At 44.7% G+C, this 17,881-nt stretch overlaps 1 protein-coding gene across 1 annotated transcript in view; it reads left to right on the top strand.

The window, feature by feature from the left end:
* RHBDL1 (rhomboid like 1) overlaps window positions 1-17,881 on the top strand; it is a 37,857-nt gene that overhangs the window by 18,118 nt on the left and 1,858 nt on the right. Inside the window, exons 2-6 of the mRNA XM_044303555.1 lie at window positions 198-356; window positions 1,946-2,170; window positions 2,750-2,898; window positions 10,305-10,417; window positions 14,238-14,338. Coding sequence (XP_044159490.1) covers window positions 198-356; window positions 1,946-2,170; window positions 2,750-2,898; window positions 10,305-10,417; window positions 14,238-14,338 — 747 coding nt within the window. The remainder of the gene's footprint in view (window positions 1-197; window positions 357-1,945; window positions 2,171-2,749; window positions 2,899-10,304; window positions 10,418-14,237; window positions 14,339-17,881) is intronic.

Here is a 17,881-nt window from a genome sequence, read left to right on the forward strand (position 1 = left end):
AGAGCTGACAGATCCTCTATACTACACCACACAGCAGAGCTGTTGTATTATCACAAATGGAAGTGTTTTTGCTGATCTCTGCCCGTCAAAGGTAAAAATGCAAGTGTGAAAGTAGCCTAAGACTATGTTGTGGAAAAAAAGTCACTGTCTGTAACACAATCCATCTTCCTTTTATAAGATATGATATCTCTTTTCAGCTTGACCCAGATAACACGGGTTTTGTATGTGCGGACACCTTTGCCGCCCTGGTAAACAACCATGAGCTGCCCCTGGACCCCGCCAAGCTGGAGATGTTATTTGCCCTTTCACAGGGTAATGAAGAGGGGCAGATCTGTTACCTGCAGCTTGTGGACCTGGTGAGCAATGCAAAAGCTTTCCCTCATAAGGGGCCTCATAGCAACTAACCTCTCCAAGTACATAAAGTACATGTACAGAAATTCACTATTGTGGGTTCACAGTACTAAAAATATACATATAATGTCAATAAGGTCAGGCAACAGCAGCTAGTTGCTAGTTTCTGCTTGAAGTTTTCTTTAAAATATGAATATACAGTAGGGAATCAATTATTATCAGGCAATAATAGGCTCCGGACAGACCACTGATATCTGATGGGTGAGGGTCAGACCCTCTCCACCCCCACCAATCGGAACAGGAAGCACAGCGCCGATCAAAGTATAGTGGCCGTGCCGCGTTACTGCAGCTCAGTTCCCCTTCACTTCAGGGGAAGCGGAGCTGCAGTAACCCGGTACGGCCACTATACTTTCATCAGCGCTGTGCGTCCTGTTCCATTCACTGCAGGGAACAGTTGATCGGTAGTGGGAGTATCGGACCCTCACCGATCGGATGTTAACATGCCAATAATATCAGGAGCCTGGAAAACTCCTTTAATGAGTCAAGCTGTCCTGATTATGAAGTCATTACAATAAGATCTGTCAACAACATCTTGCTGATAACTTTATTGATGAAAACACTTTTACTTTCTACACTATACATATATATATATATATATTTATACATTTGTATTGTTATATAAATGACAAAAACATAGGGGGTCATTTATTATCCAGAAAGACTTTTCCTCGCTCACGCCAGGTCTAAAAAAGAGGGCTTGGCGTGGCCGGGGAAGGGTCCGGCAGGCCCGCCTCATCCATCAGTTTTTACACCTGGTTTAGGCATAGAAAATGGACTAAATATAAAAGACAGCAAGGGAGCTGTCATACATTTAGAAATGGCGGTGGATGCGCCGAAGTTATGGAGAGGCCGGTGCCACTTCATAACCGGCGATGTATAGTATAGTCAGAGCTCATGGGGGTAATATCTCAATCTTAACATTATGGGGGTCATTTATTAAGACCAGCGTTTTAGACATTGGTCTTAATAAGCAGGGGCTTATTAAGACCAAAGTCTAAAACGGTGGTCTTAATAAATGACCCCCATAATGTTAAGATTGAGATATTACCCCCATGAGCTCTGACTATACTATAAATGTACCCAGTAAGATAAAAAAAATCCAAGTGGATATCGGACATAGCTCCCAACTTTTTGGACGGTTATTAGGGACACTTCTGGTTCATTGTGCGACAAGTCCGTTTTCGCTGCCTAGCCATACACTTCAATAGCTTTCTTTTACACTAGCGCACACATATTCTGAATATAGAAATTTCTAAAATCTATATCGCATCAAATAATGAAAATAATCTACAAGATGAGCTAAACACTTTCTGGATGAATATTGTAGATGTATTAATGCAAATCTATCCATCAGATGAAAAAGAGGGATATTTATGGAGCAAAGAGGGACAGAGGGACTTGGGTCAAAATAGGGACTGTCCCTGCAAAAGAGGGAGGTCTGGCATCAGAGAACTGGGAGTCACAAGATAGCATGCAGGCATCATACATGACCGTCATATCACGTAACATAGACCACCTCACTGTCACTACACAGATAAGCAGCAAGAGGTCCAGTAGTTTCCGCAGAGCCATCAGCAGCGGCCAGAGAGCTCTCCCCCGCGACGTGCTGCTGGACCAGGCCGGGCTGGGCGTCTATAAAAGATTTGTACGCTATGTGGCTTATGAGATCCTGCCGGGCGAGATGGAGAGGCGGTGGTACTTCTACCAGCATCGGCCATGTCCACCACCTATATTCATGGCAGCCGTGACTCTGACACAGGCAAGTAACACATGAGAACTGGTGTCGATGGCTAATCTATCTATCTATCTATCTATCTATCTATCTATCTATCTATCTACAGTACTCTAGACTATCTATCTATCTATCAAATGTATCTATCTATCTATCTATCTATCTCATATCTATCTATCTATCTATTATCTATCTATTATCTATCTATCTATCTATCTATCTCATATCTATCTCGTATCTATCTATCTATCTCATATCTATCTATCTATCTATCTATCTATCTATCTATCTATTATCTATCTATTATCTATCTATCTATCTATCTATCTATCTATCTATCTCATGTATCTATCTCATGTATCTATCTATCTATCTATCTATCTATCTCATATCTATCTATCTCATGTATCTATCTATCTATCTCATATCTATCTATCCATCCACCCTGTGTGGGGTATTCGGGGGGCCTATGTAATGACAGCAGGGCTTGTTCAGTATTTGACAGATGGGATATATAGAAGAGAGCACCACCCTGCCTGCTACCTAAGGGGTGACTACCCCGCTGTCCTTCTTCTGCTGTTCTCAGGCCTGTCTCATCCACTCTAGATCATCGCATTCCTGTGTTATGGAGTCAAACTGAACAAGTGGGTATTACAGACCTACCACCCCGAGTACATGAAGAGCCCCCTCGTGTACCACCCGGGACATCGGGCAAAAGCTTGGCGCTTCCTAACCTATATGTTCATGCATGTTGGGTAAGTGTCAACCTCATCTGTACCAATGGTATGTGGCTTGTGATGTGGGGCAATGCCCTAGGCCTGTGATGGCGAACCTCCGGCACTCCAGCTGTGGTAAAACTACAACTCCCAAGATGTACACTTACTTGGCTGTTCTCAGAACTCCATAGAAATGAATGGAGCATGCTGGGAGTTGTAGTTTCACTACAGCTGGAATGCCAGGGGTTAGCCATCACTGCCCTAAAGGTAGGGTAGGGGGCGCTGCAAAAATGACAACTTTTATAGTGATGGAACCTGTATAACCTCTAGCCTGGAAGATTCTTTAAAGGGAAAGTAGATGTAACATCCACCATCTTTGTAAGATACATTCTGCAATTGGAAACAATCAACAAGCTGCTGTTGACGGATCCCATTTTATTCTTATACATCTCTGGTGCTTTACTTCCCCAGGGGTATATTGTTTTGGATGGACTGAGGGTCTCATTGGCACAATAAACCCTTTATAACCTGCGGCTCAGACGATTAACACTCGCTGGCCCACCTCTAAACCCCCGATGGCGCAGTTATCACAGCGGAGAGCAGTTTTTTTCCCCACACTATGGCCAAAGTTACAAATATTGATAAAGACAGTTTGTTAGTGGCAGTTTCTCTCCTTGTTGATGGTTTCCATACTGCTTTACAAACGATTATAGGAAACAGGCAGGTCACATGAAAACACGCTGGACTGAAGAGTATCTGTGCATGTTCCTCTCTTGCGGGTTTAGGTGAAGGATGGAGGTTTCATTAGGCGGAGATATGGTGTTAAATAAATGCTCGCAGATACAGGAGATATTTTTTCATGTGATTTCTGAGTTTCCATGGTAACCAGGTACTCGAGAGCTTTTATTCAGACTGTTTTGATGGATTTTTCTATTCTATGAAGAATGTGACATGGGAAATCTGCCACCAACCACCCTGTTTTTAGCTGCCTGACACAGAGTAGGGTCCCCCTTAAGGCACCATTCACACGTCCGTGGTGTGTTGCGGACCCGCAAATTGCGGATCCACAACACACCCGCCCGGCACCCCTAAAGAAATGCCTATTCTTGTCCGCAGCTGTGGACAAGAATAGGACATGTTCTATCTTTTGCGGAGCTGCGGACCCGAAGATCAGGGCTGCGCTCCGCAATTGCGGATGCAGACAGCACACTGTGTGCTGTCCGCATCCATTACGTCCCCATAGAGAATGAATGGGCCCGCACCCGTTCCGCAAAATTGCGGAACGGATGCGGACCCATTTTGCGGACGTGTGAATGGAGTCTAAGTTCTTCATGCTGGAAGGCGTGAATACTTTTGTATCTGTAATGGACGTGAATAAGAGAGGAGCACTTAGTAGGACAGAGACGTGGTAAGCATCCATAGGATCTAGCCTGCTTGCTGATGGTTTCTATGACAATACTTCTCTTAGTCACCTAGCCTCAGCCAGAAGAAAAGCGGCAGGTGGTTGGGGAGCAGGGCCCTATTTGATTGGCCGTTCAGGATCCTGGAAAAGCTGGGTCCGACCTTGAGGTAGCAGTAATGGAGACACCATCAGCGTGTCATACATTGCCCGTCAGGCCGTGGCTTTGTGCTTCCCGTTCGCTCCCATCATTCTCTTCTGCTTTATTGAACCACTCCAGGCCTATTCTGTGCATTGATCCCAAGGCCGCAGTGCTGGTTGTCATGGTAACACAAGAGCATAGCGGTGACATCCTAATTACAGGCTTCGCAGTGGTTCCTCCTCATCTCTGGGGGGCCTGCAGCCTGGTGCTGTTCTAGCAGTATCACCGTCAGCGCTGGTACTGACCCGGTTATCCATTATCACACATTTATACACGCACATATTTAGGCTTCTGCATTGGGTTCCAGTTGAATCCATAGATCTCCAGCCTGGACAGGGCACCTGCTGCGTTCACCACTAGAGGGCGCCCTGTAAAGCTATCTCCTGCTTGTTACCAGGATACCATTTTCTAGTAAAGGTGGAATTTCTCTTTAATGGGGTTATCCATGATTAAATGATAATCAAACATCGTGTAGTACATGACAATGTCTTTCTAACAAAGCTAGAACCAGCCCTGTACCTCACATGGATCCAGAGATCTCCTCATCCAATGCTCTGCTAGATTTATATCAAGATGGCAGCTCGTGGGGGCACGTCTTTGCTGCTGCAGCTTATAGGGGCACATCCTTTCTGCTGCAGCTCATGCGGGCACCTCCTTTCTGCTGCAGCTTATGGGGGCACGTCCTTTCTGCTGCAGCTTATGGGGGCACGTCCTTTCTGCTGCAGCTTATGGGGGCACGTCCTTTCTGCTGCAGCTTATGGGGGCACTTCTTTTCTGCTGCATCTTATGGGGGCACATCCTTTCTGCTGCAGCTTATGGGGGCACGTCCTTTCTGCTGCAGCTCATGCGGGCACCTCCTTTCTGCTGCAGCTTATGGGGGCGCTTCCTTTCTGCTGCATCTTATGGGGACACGTCCTTTCTGCTGCAGCTAATGGGGGCACGCCCTTTCTGCTGCAGCTTATGGGGCACGTCCTTTCTGCTGCAGCTTATGGGGACACGTCCTTTCTGCTGCAGCTTATGGGGGCATGTCCTTTCTGCTGCAACCCTCTCCCTAGGAGGCAGTTGCAGGATGGAGCTGCGCACATGCATCCACCACAGCGAGGTGGACCATGCAAGTACAAAAATATTCAGATCCAGGAGCTGGCTTAAAGAGGGCAGAATATTTTTCATGGGAGTTAATAATGTATAAATCACTGCAGCATAGAAATCTGCCCGTAAAGGGCACGTCCTTTCTGCTGCAGCTTATGGGGGCACGTCCTTTCTGCTGCAGCTTATGGGGGCACGTCCTTTCTGCTGCAGCTTATGGGGGCACTTCTTTTCTGCTGCATCTTATGGGGGCACATCCTTTCTGCTGCAGCTTATGGGGGCACGTCCTTTCTGCTGCAGCTCATGCGGGCACATCCTTTCTGCTGCAGCTTATGGGGGCGCTTCCTTTCTGCTGCATCTTATGGGGACACGTCCTTTCTGCTGCATCTTATGGGGACACGTCCTTTCTGCTGCAGCTAATGGGGGCACGCCCTTTCTGCTGCAGCTTATGGGGCACGTCCTTTCTGCTGCAGCTTATGGGGACACGTTCTTTCTGCTGCAGCTTATGGGGGCATGTCCTTTCTGCTGCAACCCTCTCCCTAGGAGGCAGTTGCAGGATGGAGCTGCGCACATGCATCCACCACAGCGAGGTGGACCATGCAAGTACAAAAATATTCAGATCCAGGAGCTGGCTTAAAGAGGGCAGAATATTTTTCATGGGAGTTAATAATGTATAAATCACTGCAGCATAGAAATCTGCCCTTAAAGGGGTTGTTTCATTACAACAACTTGGGATAGTGGATAAGCATCTGATGGGCAGGGGTTAGGCCGCTGGGGTCCACACCAGTCTCCAGTCTCATACATGTCCACCGCTCCATTAAAACGGGACTCCTGCATATCAAAGACTTATCACTTGCCCTGTGACTTGTTCTAATTAGACATCCCCTTTAAGCTCCACTTGGTATTGTACGAGGAAGATCCCACACACTGAGGTATATTTGGGACATATTTCAGCAGGTCAATTTATGCAGCGGATTTCACGCTTCACAGAAATCTGTGGGAAAATCCTCATAAAAATCTGTACATAAGTCGTCGTCAGATTCCCTGCACCAAATATGCTTTGTGTGCAATAATGTAACGTGCAGCTTCTTTTTAAAGTTCTCTTTTTTACGCTTTTTCTCTGTGGAAACAGTCAACAAGCTCCTTGTGTGATTTCACAGGACAAGCCGGCTTCAAGCATGAATAGTGCCTGATGCTTTATAGCGCATAAACATCCAAAACTAGTCATACTGAAGGGGTTGTCCACGACTAGAAAAACATGGCAGCTTTCTTCCACAGACAGCGCTACACCTGTCCATGAACTGTGCCCTTGGATGGGGCAGAGCTGCACTGCCACACGCAACCTGTGCTTTGGTATGTCTCTGTTTTTGGAAGAGAGCAGCCATTTTTTTTTTTCAAATTCCGGACAACCCCTTTAACAAATGCATCCTTGCTGCCCGAGTTGGCGGTGTAGACGTCCATGAGCTGGGCTGCAGGAAGCACTGAGATACTAATGGGGTTTTCTGGAATTTTTGACCCTAGTATAGGTCATCGGTATCTGATCGGTGGGGGTCCGACACCCAGGACCACCGCTATTTAAGAAGGCACTGGCGTTCCTGTGAGCGCTGCGGCCTTCACCCTGCTCACAGCGCCGTACATTGTATAGTGGCTGTGCTTGGTATCGCGCTCAGCTCCATTCACTTCTTTGGGACTGATCGCGATACCGAGCACTGTACGGCAATGTGCTTGGTGAGCACGGAGAAGGCCGCGGTGCTCACAGGAGCGCTGGTGCCTTCTCAACAGCTGATCGGTGGGGGTCCCCACCGAGCAGATCCTGAAGATAGGCCATCAATATCAAAATTCCAGAAAACTCCTTTAGGCCTCTTTCACACTACAGTATGTTGAATTCAGTGTTTTGCGTTCCGTTTTTCACGGATCCGTTGTTCCGTTTTTTTGCTTCCGTTGTGGTTCCGTTTCCGTTCCGTTGTTCCGTTCCGTTTTTCCGTATGGCATATACAGTATACAGTAATTACATAGAAAAAATTGGGCTGGGCATAACATTTTCAATAGATGGTTCCGCAAAAAACGGAACGGATACGGAAGACATACGGATGCATTTCCGTATGTGTTCCGGTTTTTTTGCGGACCCATTGACTTGAATGGAGCCACGGACCGTGATTTGCGGCCAAATATAGGACATGTTCTATCTTTTCAACGGAACGGAAAAAGGGAAATACGGAAACGGAATGCATACGGAACACATTCCGTTTTTTTGCGGAACCATTGAAATGAATGGTTCCGTATACGGACCGTATACGGAACGCAAAAAACGGACCGCAAAACGGAAAAAAAAAACGGTAGTGTGAAAGAGGCCTTAATAAGACAATCAGATCAACAGCCAGTTCATGGCAGGTAATAACAGAGCAGAGCCACATAATAATAATAAAATAAAGATCTGTCAATGGCAGCTTGCTGATGGTTTCCAGATCATAACAATCTTATTTCTACAAAGTGAACTGGTAAACGGAGGAAGCGATACAGAAGATGCATAGCAATGCTGCCAGATTTTATACCTGCAGATTACTCAGCCAGTATTAGTCGTGGGTGGAGCATCTCTTTAAATTGCATGTAGTTTGCTGGTTATTCCTTTGCCGCCTCCGAAGCCGCTATTGGCGTCGAAAGCGATTTGTCACATCTTGTATTTAATGCAAATAAAGCCGGCTTATTTTAGAAATACGACCACATGCCAAAGTGAATAGACGTTTCTGAGGGAACAGCGGTGACAATTGTTCTGGGCTCGGGGCCAGGAAATAGGCTTTACGCTGACGCTCACTGGCGACGCTGAGACACATTTTACTGGCGCGCGCCGTGACGAAACTCCTGGACCCTAAGTGGTCTCATACAGCAAAATCGTCCGCAGCTCACAGAGGATCAAACAAGTATAAATAGAGGCTTAATGGACGTTTCCGTGACCGAGGGTAAAATCGCCGACTCGCGGCTTGGAGTATTTTATGTCCAAAGAAGTGGCGCCTTTATCCCGACGATGGACCGCAATGTCACAGAACATTCTAGAATATTCAATATTGTAGGTAACAGGAAACAAGTGTTGAGATAAAGCGGCAGGGTAATAACACTAAATGTATTAAAGATCTGCGCCATCTTTTGCTGTAAAGGTTTGGCGTATGGCGGCCATGATTTGGCGTCTAGCGTGCCTTGCAATGTATGCAGTTTTAGTAAGGGTTAAGAGATGTTACGGCAGTGGATGGACACGTACTTTGTTAATCAACAGATTTGACTTTGGGTTACTTCTAAGGGCGATATCCTGGCAAACCGCTGTACAGGGATCTGGACCTCACTGCAGGGGAACCACCAGGCCACTACCTCCTGGAGTAGTCTCTGGATGACTGATGCACAGGGGTCAGCCGGCTCAGGCAAACCTGTAGAGGGCGGAGCAGGTGAAGATTAGGGCCAGGGGCAAAGCTATAGTGGAAACAGCTGCTATGGGTTCCAAACTCAGAAAAGAACCCACCCAGGAGGATGACTAAAATATTTTATTGTCAGGGCCCCATTAACAGTATTATACAATGACATACCGTATACCGTGACATGACATACAGTATATACGTGTCGGAAACGGATGGAGCGGCTGCTGGGCCTGGCCTGAGAGAGAGATCTTGACTAGCCGCAGGAGTGGGGGTTGCACGTGAGGATGGGGTTGCAAAGAAGTTGCTGGGGATGCCCTGCTCAAAAATTTGCTTCAGGGTCCATTTATTTCTAGTTACTCCACTGATTAGGGCATGCGCACTGGCCCTTTAAAAGCTAAAGGGAGCGTGCCCTGAGGACAGATTGGGAGAGGCTGGCTGGAGGGACAGAGCTGCTTCGGCGGCTGGGCCCGTCGGGAGGGTACGGAGAGTGAAAGGTAGGTGTGCACTGCTGGGAGCTGGAACTCTGAGGTAGGTGAGCCAGGCCCCGACCACTGCTGCAACAAGAGATTTATCAAAATGAGTGCAAGGGAAACATGGAGGTGTTGCCCATAACAACCAATCAGATTCCAGCTCTTGAGGTCTTTGAAAGCAGCAACCTGATTGGTTACTATGGGTAACTGCTCCGCTTTTCTTGACGCATTGCTGGGAATTGTGTCCAATCACGGCAGCTAATTCTAGTTTGGGGAGGGATTATTGTGAGTGGGAATTAATATTTAAATTTCTACCATGATTAGCTCCGCCCCTAGTGCTTGAAACTCCAGACCATGATGCTTTGCGGTGATATGCTACTTTCTGACCATCTTTTCTTCACTTTTCTCTGACATGACCACCACTCTTGCCGCATTTTCTGGGTCAGAGTAGCGGTACAGTTGCGGTATTGCTGTGGCGACCAGATATTACATTGTAACAGAACCTCCCATCTATGGCCAGATATGGCAGCAGTAATATGATTGCTCACAGCTACATTTGTGATATTTCCCTGTAAGCTGGATCGGGCCGCTAATATGCTGAAATATGGATTCAATGGACTAAAGTAGATCAAATTATTTATGTTTACCTGTCCGCATTTAATTTTTTTTGCATGAATATGCTTATTTTGCGTGCACCGATGTGTTGTTTCTTTTGCAAACAATTGTGAGTCGTGGACTAATTCTCTTCATTGACTGTAACAGAGACTCCTGATGGTCATACGCTGTTAGGGGTGTTCATCATATACCGTCCGATCTCTCCCTGATCCTCTCTCTATAGGTGATCTCTTATCTTTAGCTGACATTTGCCCTGTTTGTTCTTACAGTTTGGAGCAGCTCGGTTTTAACACCCTCCTGCAGCTAATGATTGGCGTCCCCTTAGAGATGGTGCACGGGGTGCTGAGGATAAGTTTCCTGTATCTGGCCGGGGTGCTGGCAGGTAGGTCTGTGATTTACCAACTATATGACGTAGTAGAGACATACAAGGTCTTTAGGATGATTCAAGTCACTATCGTTAATAACATAATACAGTGGACGAGGCTCAGATTTAATCTTAATAGTCACCCAGGAAAAGCACACTGTCACCCTGAAGAAAGGAGAGTGACAACTGTTCTGAGAACATTTCTGCCCCAAAGAATGGTTGTCACATTGCAAGAAATTCCACTGTTGTTCTAACAAACTAGGACAAATAGGTTAACAGCACCAGTACTAACCTATGTAATACTGCCTCCTATGTACAAGAATATAACTACTATAATACTGCTCCTATGTACAAGGATATAACTACTATAATACTGCTCCTATGTCCAAGAATATAACTACTATAATACTGTCTCCTATGTACAAGAATATAACTACTATAATACTGCCTCCTATGTACAAGAATATAACTACTATAATACTGCCCCCTATGTACAAGAATATAACTACTGTAATACTGCCCCCTATGTACAAGAATATAACTACTATAATACTGCCCCCTATGTACAAGAATATAACTACTATATTAGTGCCCCAATGTACAAGAATATAACTACTATAATACTGCCTATATGTGCAAGAATATAACCACTATAATACTTCCTCCTATGTACAAGAATATAACTACTATAATACTGCTCCTATGTACAAGAATATAACCACTATAATACTGCCTCCTATGTACAATAATATAACCACTATAATACTGCCTCCTATGTACAAGAATATAACTATTATAATACTGTCTCCTATGTACAGGAATATAACCATTATAATACTGTCTCCTATGTACAAGAATATAACTACTATAATACTGCTCCTATGTACAAGAATAAAACTACTATAATACTGCTCCTATGTACAAGAATATAACTACTATAATACTGCTCCTATGTACAAGAATATAACTACTATAATACTTCTCCTATGTACAAGATTATAACTACTATAATACTGCCTCCTATGTACAAGAATATAACTACTATAATACTGCTCCTATGTACAAGAATATAACTACTATAATACTGCTCCTATGTACAATAATATAACCATTATAATACTGTCTCCTATGTACAGGAATATAACCATTATAATACTGTCTCCTATGTAACTACTATAATACTGCTCCTATGTACAAGAATATAACCACTATAATACTGCCTCCTATGTACAAGAATATAACTACTATAATACTGCTCCTATGTGCAAGAATATAACCACTATAATACTGCCTCCTATGTACAAGAATATAACTACTATAATACTGCTCCTATGTACAAGAATATAACTACTATAATACTGCTCCTATGTACAATAATATAACCACTATAATACTGCCTCCTATGTACAAGAATATAACTACTATAATACTGCCTCCTATGTACAAGAATATAACTACTATAATACTGCTCCTATGTACAAGAATATAACCATTATAATACTGTCTCCTATGTACAGGAATATAACCATTATAATACTGTCTCCTATGTAACTACTATAATACTGCTCCTATGTACAGGAATATAACTACTATAATACTGCCTCCTATGTACAAGAATATAACTACTATAATACTGCTCCTATGTACAAGAATATAACTACTATAATACTGCTCCTATGTACAAGAATATAACTACTATAATACTGCCTCCTATGTACAAGAATATAACTACTATAATACTGCTCCTATGTACAGGAATATACAGACGTGGACAAAATTGTTGGTACCCTTTGGTCAATGAAAGAAAAAGTCACAATGGTCACAGAAATAACTTTAATCTGACAAAAGTAATAATAAATTAAAATTCTATAAATGTTAACCAATGAAAGTCAGACATTGTTTTTCAACCATGCTTCAACAGAATTATGTAAAAAAATAAACTCATGAAACAGGCATGGACAAAAATGATGGTACCCCTAACTTAATATTTTGTTGCGCAACCTTTTGAGGCAATCACTGCAATCAAACGCTTCCTGTAACTGTCAATGAGACATCTGCACCTCTCAGCAGGTATTTTGGCCCACTCCTCATGAGCAAACTGCTCCAGTTGTGTCCGGTTTGAAGGGTGCCTTTTCCAGACTGCATGTTTCAGCTCCTTCCAAAGATGCTCAATAGGATTGAGGTCAGGGCTCATAGAAGGCCACTTTAGAATAGTCCAATTTTTTCCTCTTAGCCATTCTTGGGTGTTTTTAGCGGTGTGTTTTGGGTCATTGTCCTGTTGCAAGACCCATGACCTGCGACTGAGACCAAGCTTTCTGACACTGGCTAGTACATTTCTCTCTAGAATTCCTTGATAGTCTTGAGATTTCATTGTACCCTGCACAGATTCAAGACACCCTGTGCCAGACGCAGCAAAGCAGCCCCAGAACATAACAGAGCCTCCTCCATGTTTCACAGTAGGGACAGTGTTCTTTTCTTGATATGCTTCATTTTTTCGTCTGTGAACATACAGCTGATGTGCCTTGGCAAAAACTTCGATTTTTGTCTCATCTGTCCACAGGACATTCTCCCAGAAGCTTTGTGGCTTGTCAACATGTAGTTTGGCATATTCCAGTCTTGCTTTTTTATGATTCGTTTTCAACAATGGTGTCCTCCTTGGTCGTCTCCCATGTAGTCCACTTTGGCTCAAACAACGACGGATGGTGCGATCTGACACTGATGTTCCTTGAGCATGAAGTTCACCTTGAATCTCTTTAGAAGTCTTTCTAGGCTCTTTTGTTACCATTCGGATTATCCGTCTCTTAGATTTGTCATCAATTTTCCTCCTGCGGCCACGTCCAGGGAGGTTGGCTACAGTCCCATGGATCTTAAACTTATGAATAATATGTGCAACTGTACTCACAGGAACATCTAGTTGCTTGGAGATGGTCTTATAGCCTTTACCTTTAACATGCTTGTCTATAATTTTCTTTCTGATCTCTTGAGACAGCTCTTTCCTTTGCTTCCTCTGGTCCATGTCGAGTGTGGTACACACCATATCACCAAACAACACAGTGATTACCTGGAGCCATATATATAGGCCCAATGGCTGATTACAAGGTTGTAGACACCTGTGATGCTAATTAGTGGACACACCTTGAATTAACATGTCCCTTTGGTCACATTATGTTCTGTGTTTTCTAGGGGTACCATCATTTTTGTCCATGCCTGTTTCATGAGTTTATTTTTTTACATAATTCTGTTGAAGCATGGTTGAAAAACAATGTCTGACTTTCATTGGTTAACATTTATAGAATTTTAATTTATTATTACTTTTGTCAGATTAAAGTTATTTCTGTGACCATTGTGACTTTTTCTTTCATTGACCAAAGGGTACCAACAATTTTGTCCACGTCTGTAACTACTATAATACTGCCTACTATGTACAAGAATATAACTACTATAATACTGCTCCTATGTACAAGAATATAACTACTATAATACTGCTCCTATGTACAAGAATATAACTACTATAATACTGCTCCTATGTACAAGAATATAACTACTATAATACTGCTCCTATGTACAAGACTATAACTACTATAATACTGCCTCCTATGTACAAGAATATAACTACTATAATACTGCCTCCAATGTACAAGAATATAACTACTATAATACTGCTCCTATGTACAAGAATATAACTACTATAATACTGCTGTGACTCTTTATAGACAGGTTCCATAGAATCAGCCACAGAAAATACATAGGTTTTCTGCGGAAATTTCACTGTACTATAATACTGTCCCCTGCGCTGAAGAATATATGCCCTGTAACATTACCTTGCCTTCTCTCCCAGGATCCCTTGCTGTATCAGTCACAGACATGAGGGCGCCCTTAGTTGGCGGTTCGGGTGGTGTGTATGCGCTGTGTTCTGCCCACCTCGCTAATGTTGTTATGGTAAGTTATATTCAGTCCCAGAAATGTCTCCAACCAGATTCTGGATTTATACCAGAGTTTTTAAGATGGTCAAACAAAATGGTCGCCAGTCTCCAATCCTAAGAAATCCCCAATAATCAGACTGAATCGGGGGCCTGGGGGCAAATCAGTGCGCTGCACTCTGCCTAATGGGCGGCCTCCATAAACATAGCCACGTTCTTGTCAAATAATGAGTATATTTATGATAGCGGAATAAAAAAGGACTCGCCCCCTGGCTGCTTGTGTCCCCGGCGTGACATGAGGTTAGGTGACAGCTTGCCAGGGGGAGACGTGGGGTTATGAACGGAACTGACACAGTGCAGAGCACCGCCGAGGCTTCCACCGCCTCAGGATTATTATATGACAGGGCTCGGGACTTCAGGCATACGGGACGAGGCTAGCTCATTACTGGAAGGCTGTCCGTCTTCTCGAGAGCTACCACTGCGCTGTCAGTAATAAGACGGCCTAATAGCAGGACACGTAAGGATAGCAGGTTACTGTGGCCTAGTCACTGTCGCCATAGCAACAACACACTGACCTAAATTGAACTAAAAAATGCGAGTGCAGCTTAAAATTATCTTCTGACATGTTATAGCGCTGTGTGATGAGATGCAAACTGTGGCTCTAATCCCGAAATGGAAGGGACCACTCCTCCTGCTTGGAGGGGTCAGTGGCTCTTCAATTAACTTAAAGGGTAACTCCAGGAAAAACTGCTGCACTGGGGCACATTTACTAATCCTGTCTAAGGTTAGATGCACACGACCGTGTGTGTTTTACGGTCCATAAACCGCAGATAATGGGCGTGCACATGACGCAGCTTCTTTGTAGAAATGCCTATTCTTGTTAGTAAACTAGACAAGAACAGGACATGCTGTATAATATGCGGAGCGGCTGCAGGGATGCACACGGACGCGGACAGCACATGGATACAAAAAAAATAAATGAAGAGAAAAAATAATAAACGAACCGGCACCTCCATAATGTATAGATATGAGAACTCAGGTGCCCTAGGGTGGCCACTGGCTTCACCTCAGAAAGCCGCCCCCCCCCCCCCCCCAAATTGCGGGCAGGGGTAAAAACGTCGGGATGAGAATGGAAGGTGAGCTGGGGTGCTTCTCTCGCCCTCAGGCAGCCATGTAGGCGGCTCTAGTGACTGACTGGGGGTGAGAGAAGCCTCAGTCAGTTGCTGCAGCTCAGGCTTAGACAGCGCAGTGCTGCTGTCTGAGTGTGAGCTACTAAAAGGGTGGACATCCCTGTGTCCGTCCAGGCCCCTACGCAGGAGCTGGTAAATCAGACTGTGAGGCCTAAAAACGGACGTCTGGCCACCCTAAGGTGCCTGCTACCTTGGCTGAAACACAATACAATAGAACTACAAGTAACAGCACACTTCTCTATCAAATGCACAAAGATATAGGTAAACAATGAATGCAAAATACACTGCTTGGTTGCTATACTCATATTATTGATTAACAAGGTGGCTTCCAACAGACGGGGCCTACTCTAAGGTCCCTTTCACACGAGTGAAAGGTGCAATGCGTGACGTGAACGCAGAGCACCCGCACTGAATCCTGACCCATTCATTTCAATGTGTCTGTGTACATCAGTTCTGCGTTGCGTGAAAATCTCAGCATGTTCTATATTCTGCGTTTTTCAAGCAGCCCTGGCCCCATATAGAAGTGAATGGGGCTTCGGTGAAAAACGCATTGCATCCGCAAGCAAGTGCGGATACAGTGCGTTTTTCACTGATGGTTGCTAAGAGATGTTTGTAAACCTTCAGTATTTTTTCACGCGCATGAAAAACGCATTGCACCCGCGTGGAAAAAACTGAACAAATGAACCCAATCGCAGACAAAACAGAACTTGCAAAATGGTGCGAGTTTCACTGAACGCATCCGGACCTAATCCGTCACGCTCGTGTGAAAGAGGCCTCTCCTGGGCTAACAGCCTACAATATGTGCAAAGTAGACTACAGCTATGTAATCCTGCTAACTAAAAGCACCCGGTAAATGGGCGGTGGTGCACGGTTCAAAATCACCAACAGGGGGCGCCACCCCCCAGCGGTATTAGAAAAGGAAGAGGAAAACAAATGAACCAGCACCTCCATAATGTATAGGTATGAGAACGCAGGTGCACGCTGTCTTGGCTGAAAGCCCTAGAGGCATGTAGCTTATAGCTGGGTCCTACTTTGCCCAGGTTGTAGGCTCTTCGCCCAGGAGAGGCATGTGTTAGAGTGGGCCCCGTCTGATGGAAGCCACCTTGCCGACAGTAGATGGGCCCGACATATTTTTGATCAATAATATGCGCATAGAGCTTCTATTTTTTCTAACAGTGGGTACAGCAACCAAGCAGTGTATTTTGCATTCATTGTTTACTTATATCTTTGTGCATTTGATAGAAGAGTGTGCTGTTACTTGTAGTTCTATAGCACACGGATGATGACAGCACACAGGTGACATACTTGTGCTTGTCTGCATTTTTTGTGTGGCCCCATATGAATGAATGGGTCCTGATGCAATCCACCAAAAAATGCGGCTCGGATACGGCCTGAAAATGCGGCTCGGATACGGCCTTGTGCATGAGGCCTGGTGGACACTTATCTCTACTTTAACACCAGCCATTGGTGGGCTTTTTTCCCTTCTTAAGCCACGCCCCTTATTGAAGGTGCAAAAAATGTCTAAAACAGTAACTGTGGCACACGTACGCCAGGATTCGGGGGCATTTTGATTAGTAAATATTTGTGTTTCATTAACTAGGTTATTCCATCAGGAATGTAAAAAAAATATATATATCAGATGTCATATACTACATGAGTCTCTTTCTAATGAAGCCAGAACCTGCCCCGTACTTCACATGGATCCAGAGATATCCCTATTCATTGGTTTAGTTGATCTGCTAGATTTATTTCAAACTGACAGCCCAGAGGACGTGTCCTTTCTGCTGCAGTTCTCTCCCTATCACAGCTCAGGAGAGAGTCATTTCTGCTGCAGCTCTCTCACTATAACAGCTCAGGGGGCGAGTCATTTCTGCTGCAGCTCTCTCACTATCACAGCTCAGGGGGCGAGTCATTTCTGCTGCAGCTCTCTCACTATAACAGCTCAGGGGGCGAGTCATTTCTGCTGCAGCTCTCTCACTATCACAGCTCAGGGGGCGAGTCCTTTCTGCTGCAGCTCTCTCACTATCACAGCTCAGGGGGCGAGTCATTTCTGCTGCAGCTCTCTCCCTATCACAGCTCAGGGGGCGAGTCATTTCTGCTGCAGCTCTCTCACTATAACAGCTCAGGGGGCGAGTCCTTTCTGCTGCAGCTCTCTCACTATCACAGCTCAGGGGGCGAGTCATTTCTGCTGCAGCTCTCTCCCTATCACAGCTCAGGGGGCGAGTCATTTCTGCTGCAGCTCTCTTCCTGTAACTGTCTCAGCTTCTAACAGTAGATACATCTGGTGGCAGTTAAAGGAAGGAACTGAGCGTGTGCGACCACCTCAGCAATGTGGGCAGAGAAGTAAAGAAAAGAACAAACAGCAGGTGGCG

The sequence above is a fragment of the Bufo gargarizans genome, chromosome 8 (assembly GCF_014858855.1).
Source record: "Bufo gargarizans isolate SCDJY-AF-19 chromosome 8, ASM1485885v1, whole genome shotgun sequence".
Classification (NCBI taxonomy): Eukaryota; Metazoa; Chordata; class Amphibia; order Anura; family Bufonidae; genus Bufo; species Bufo gargarizans.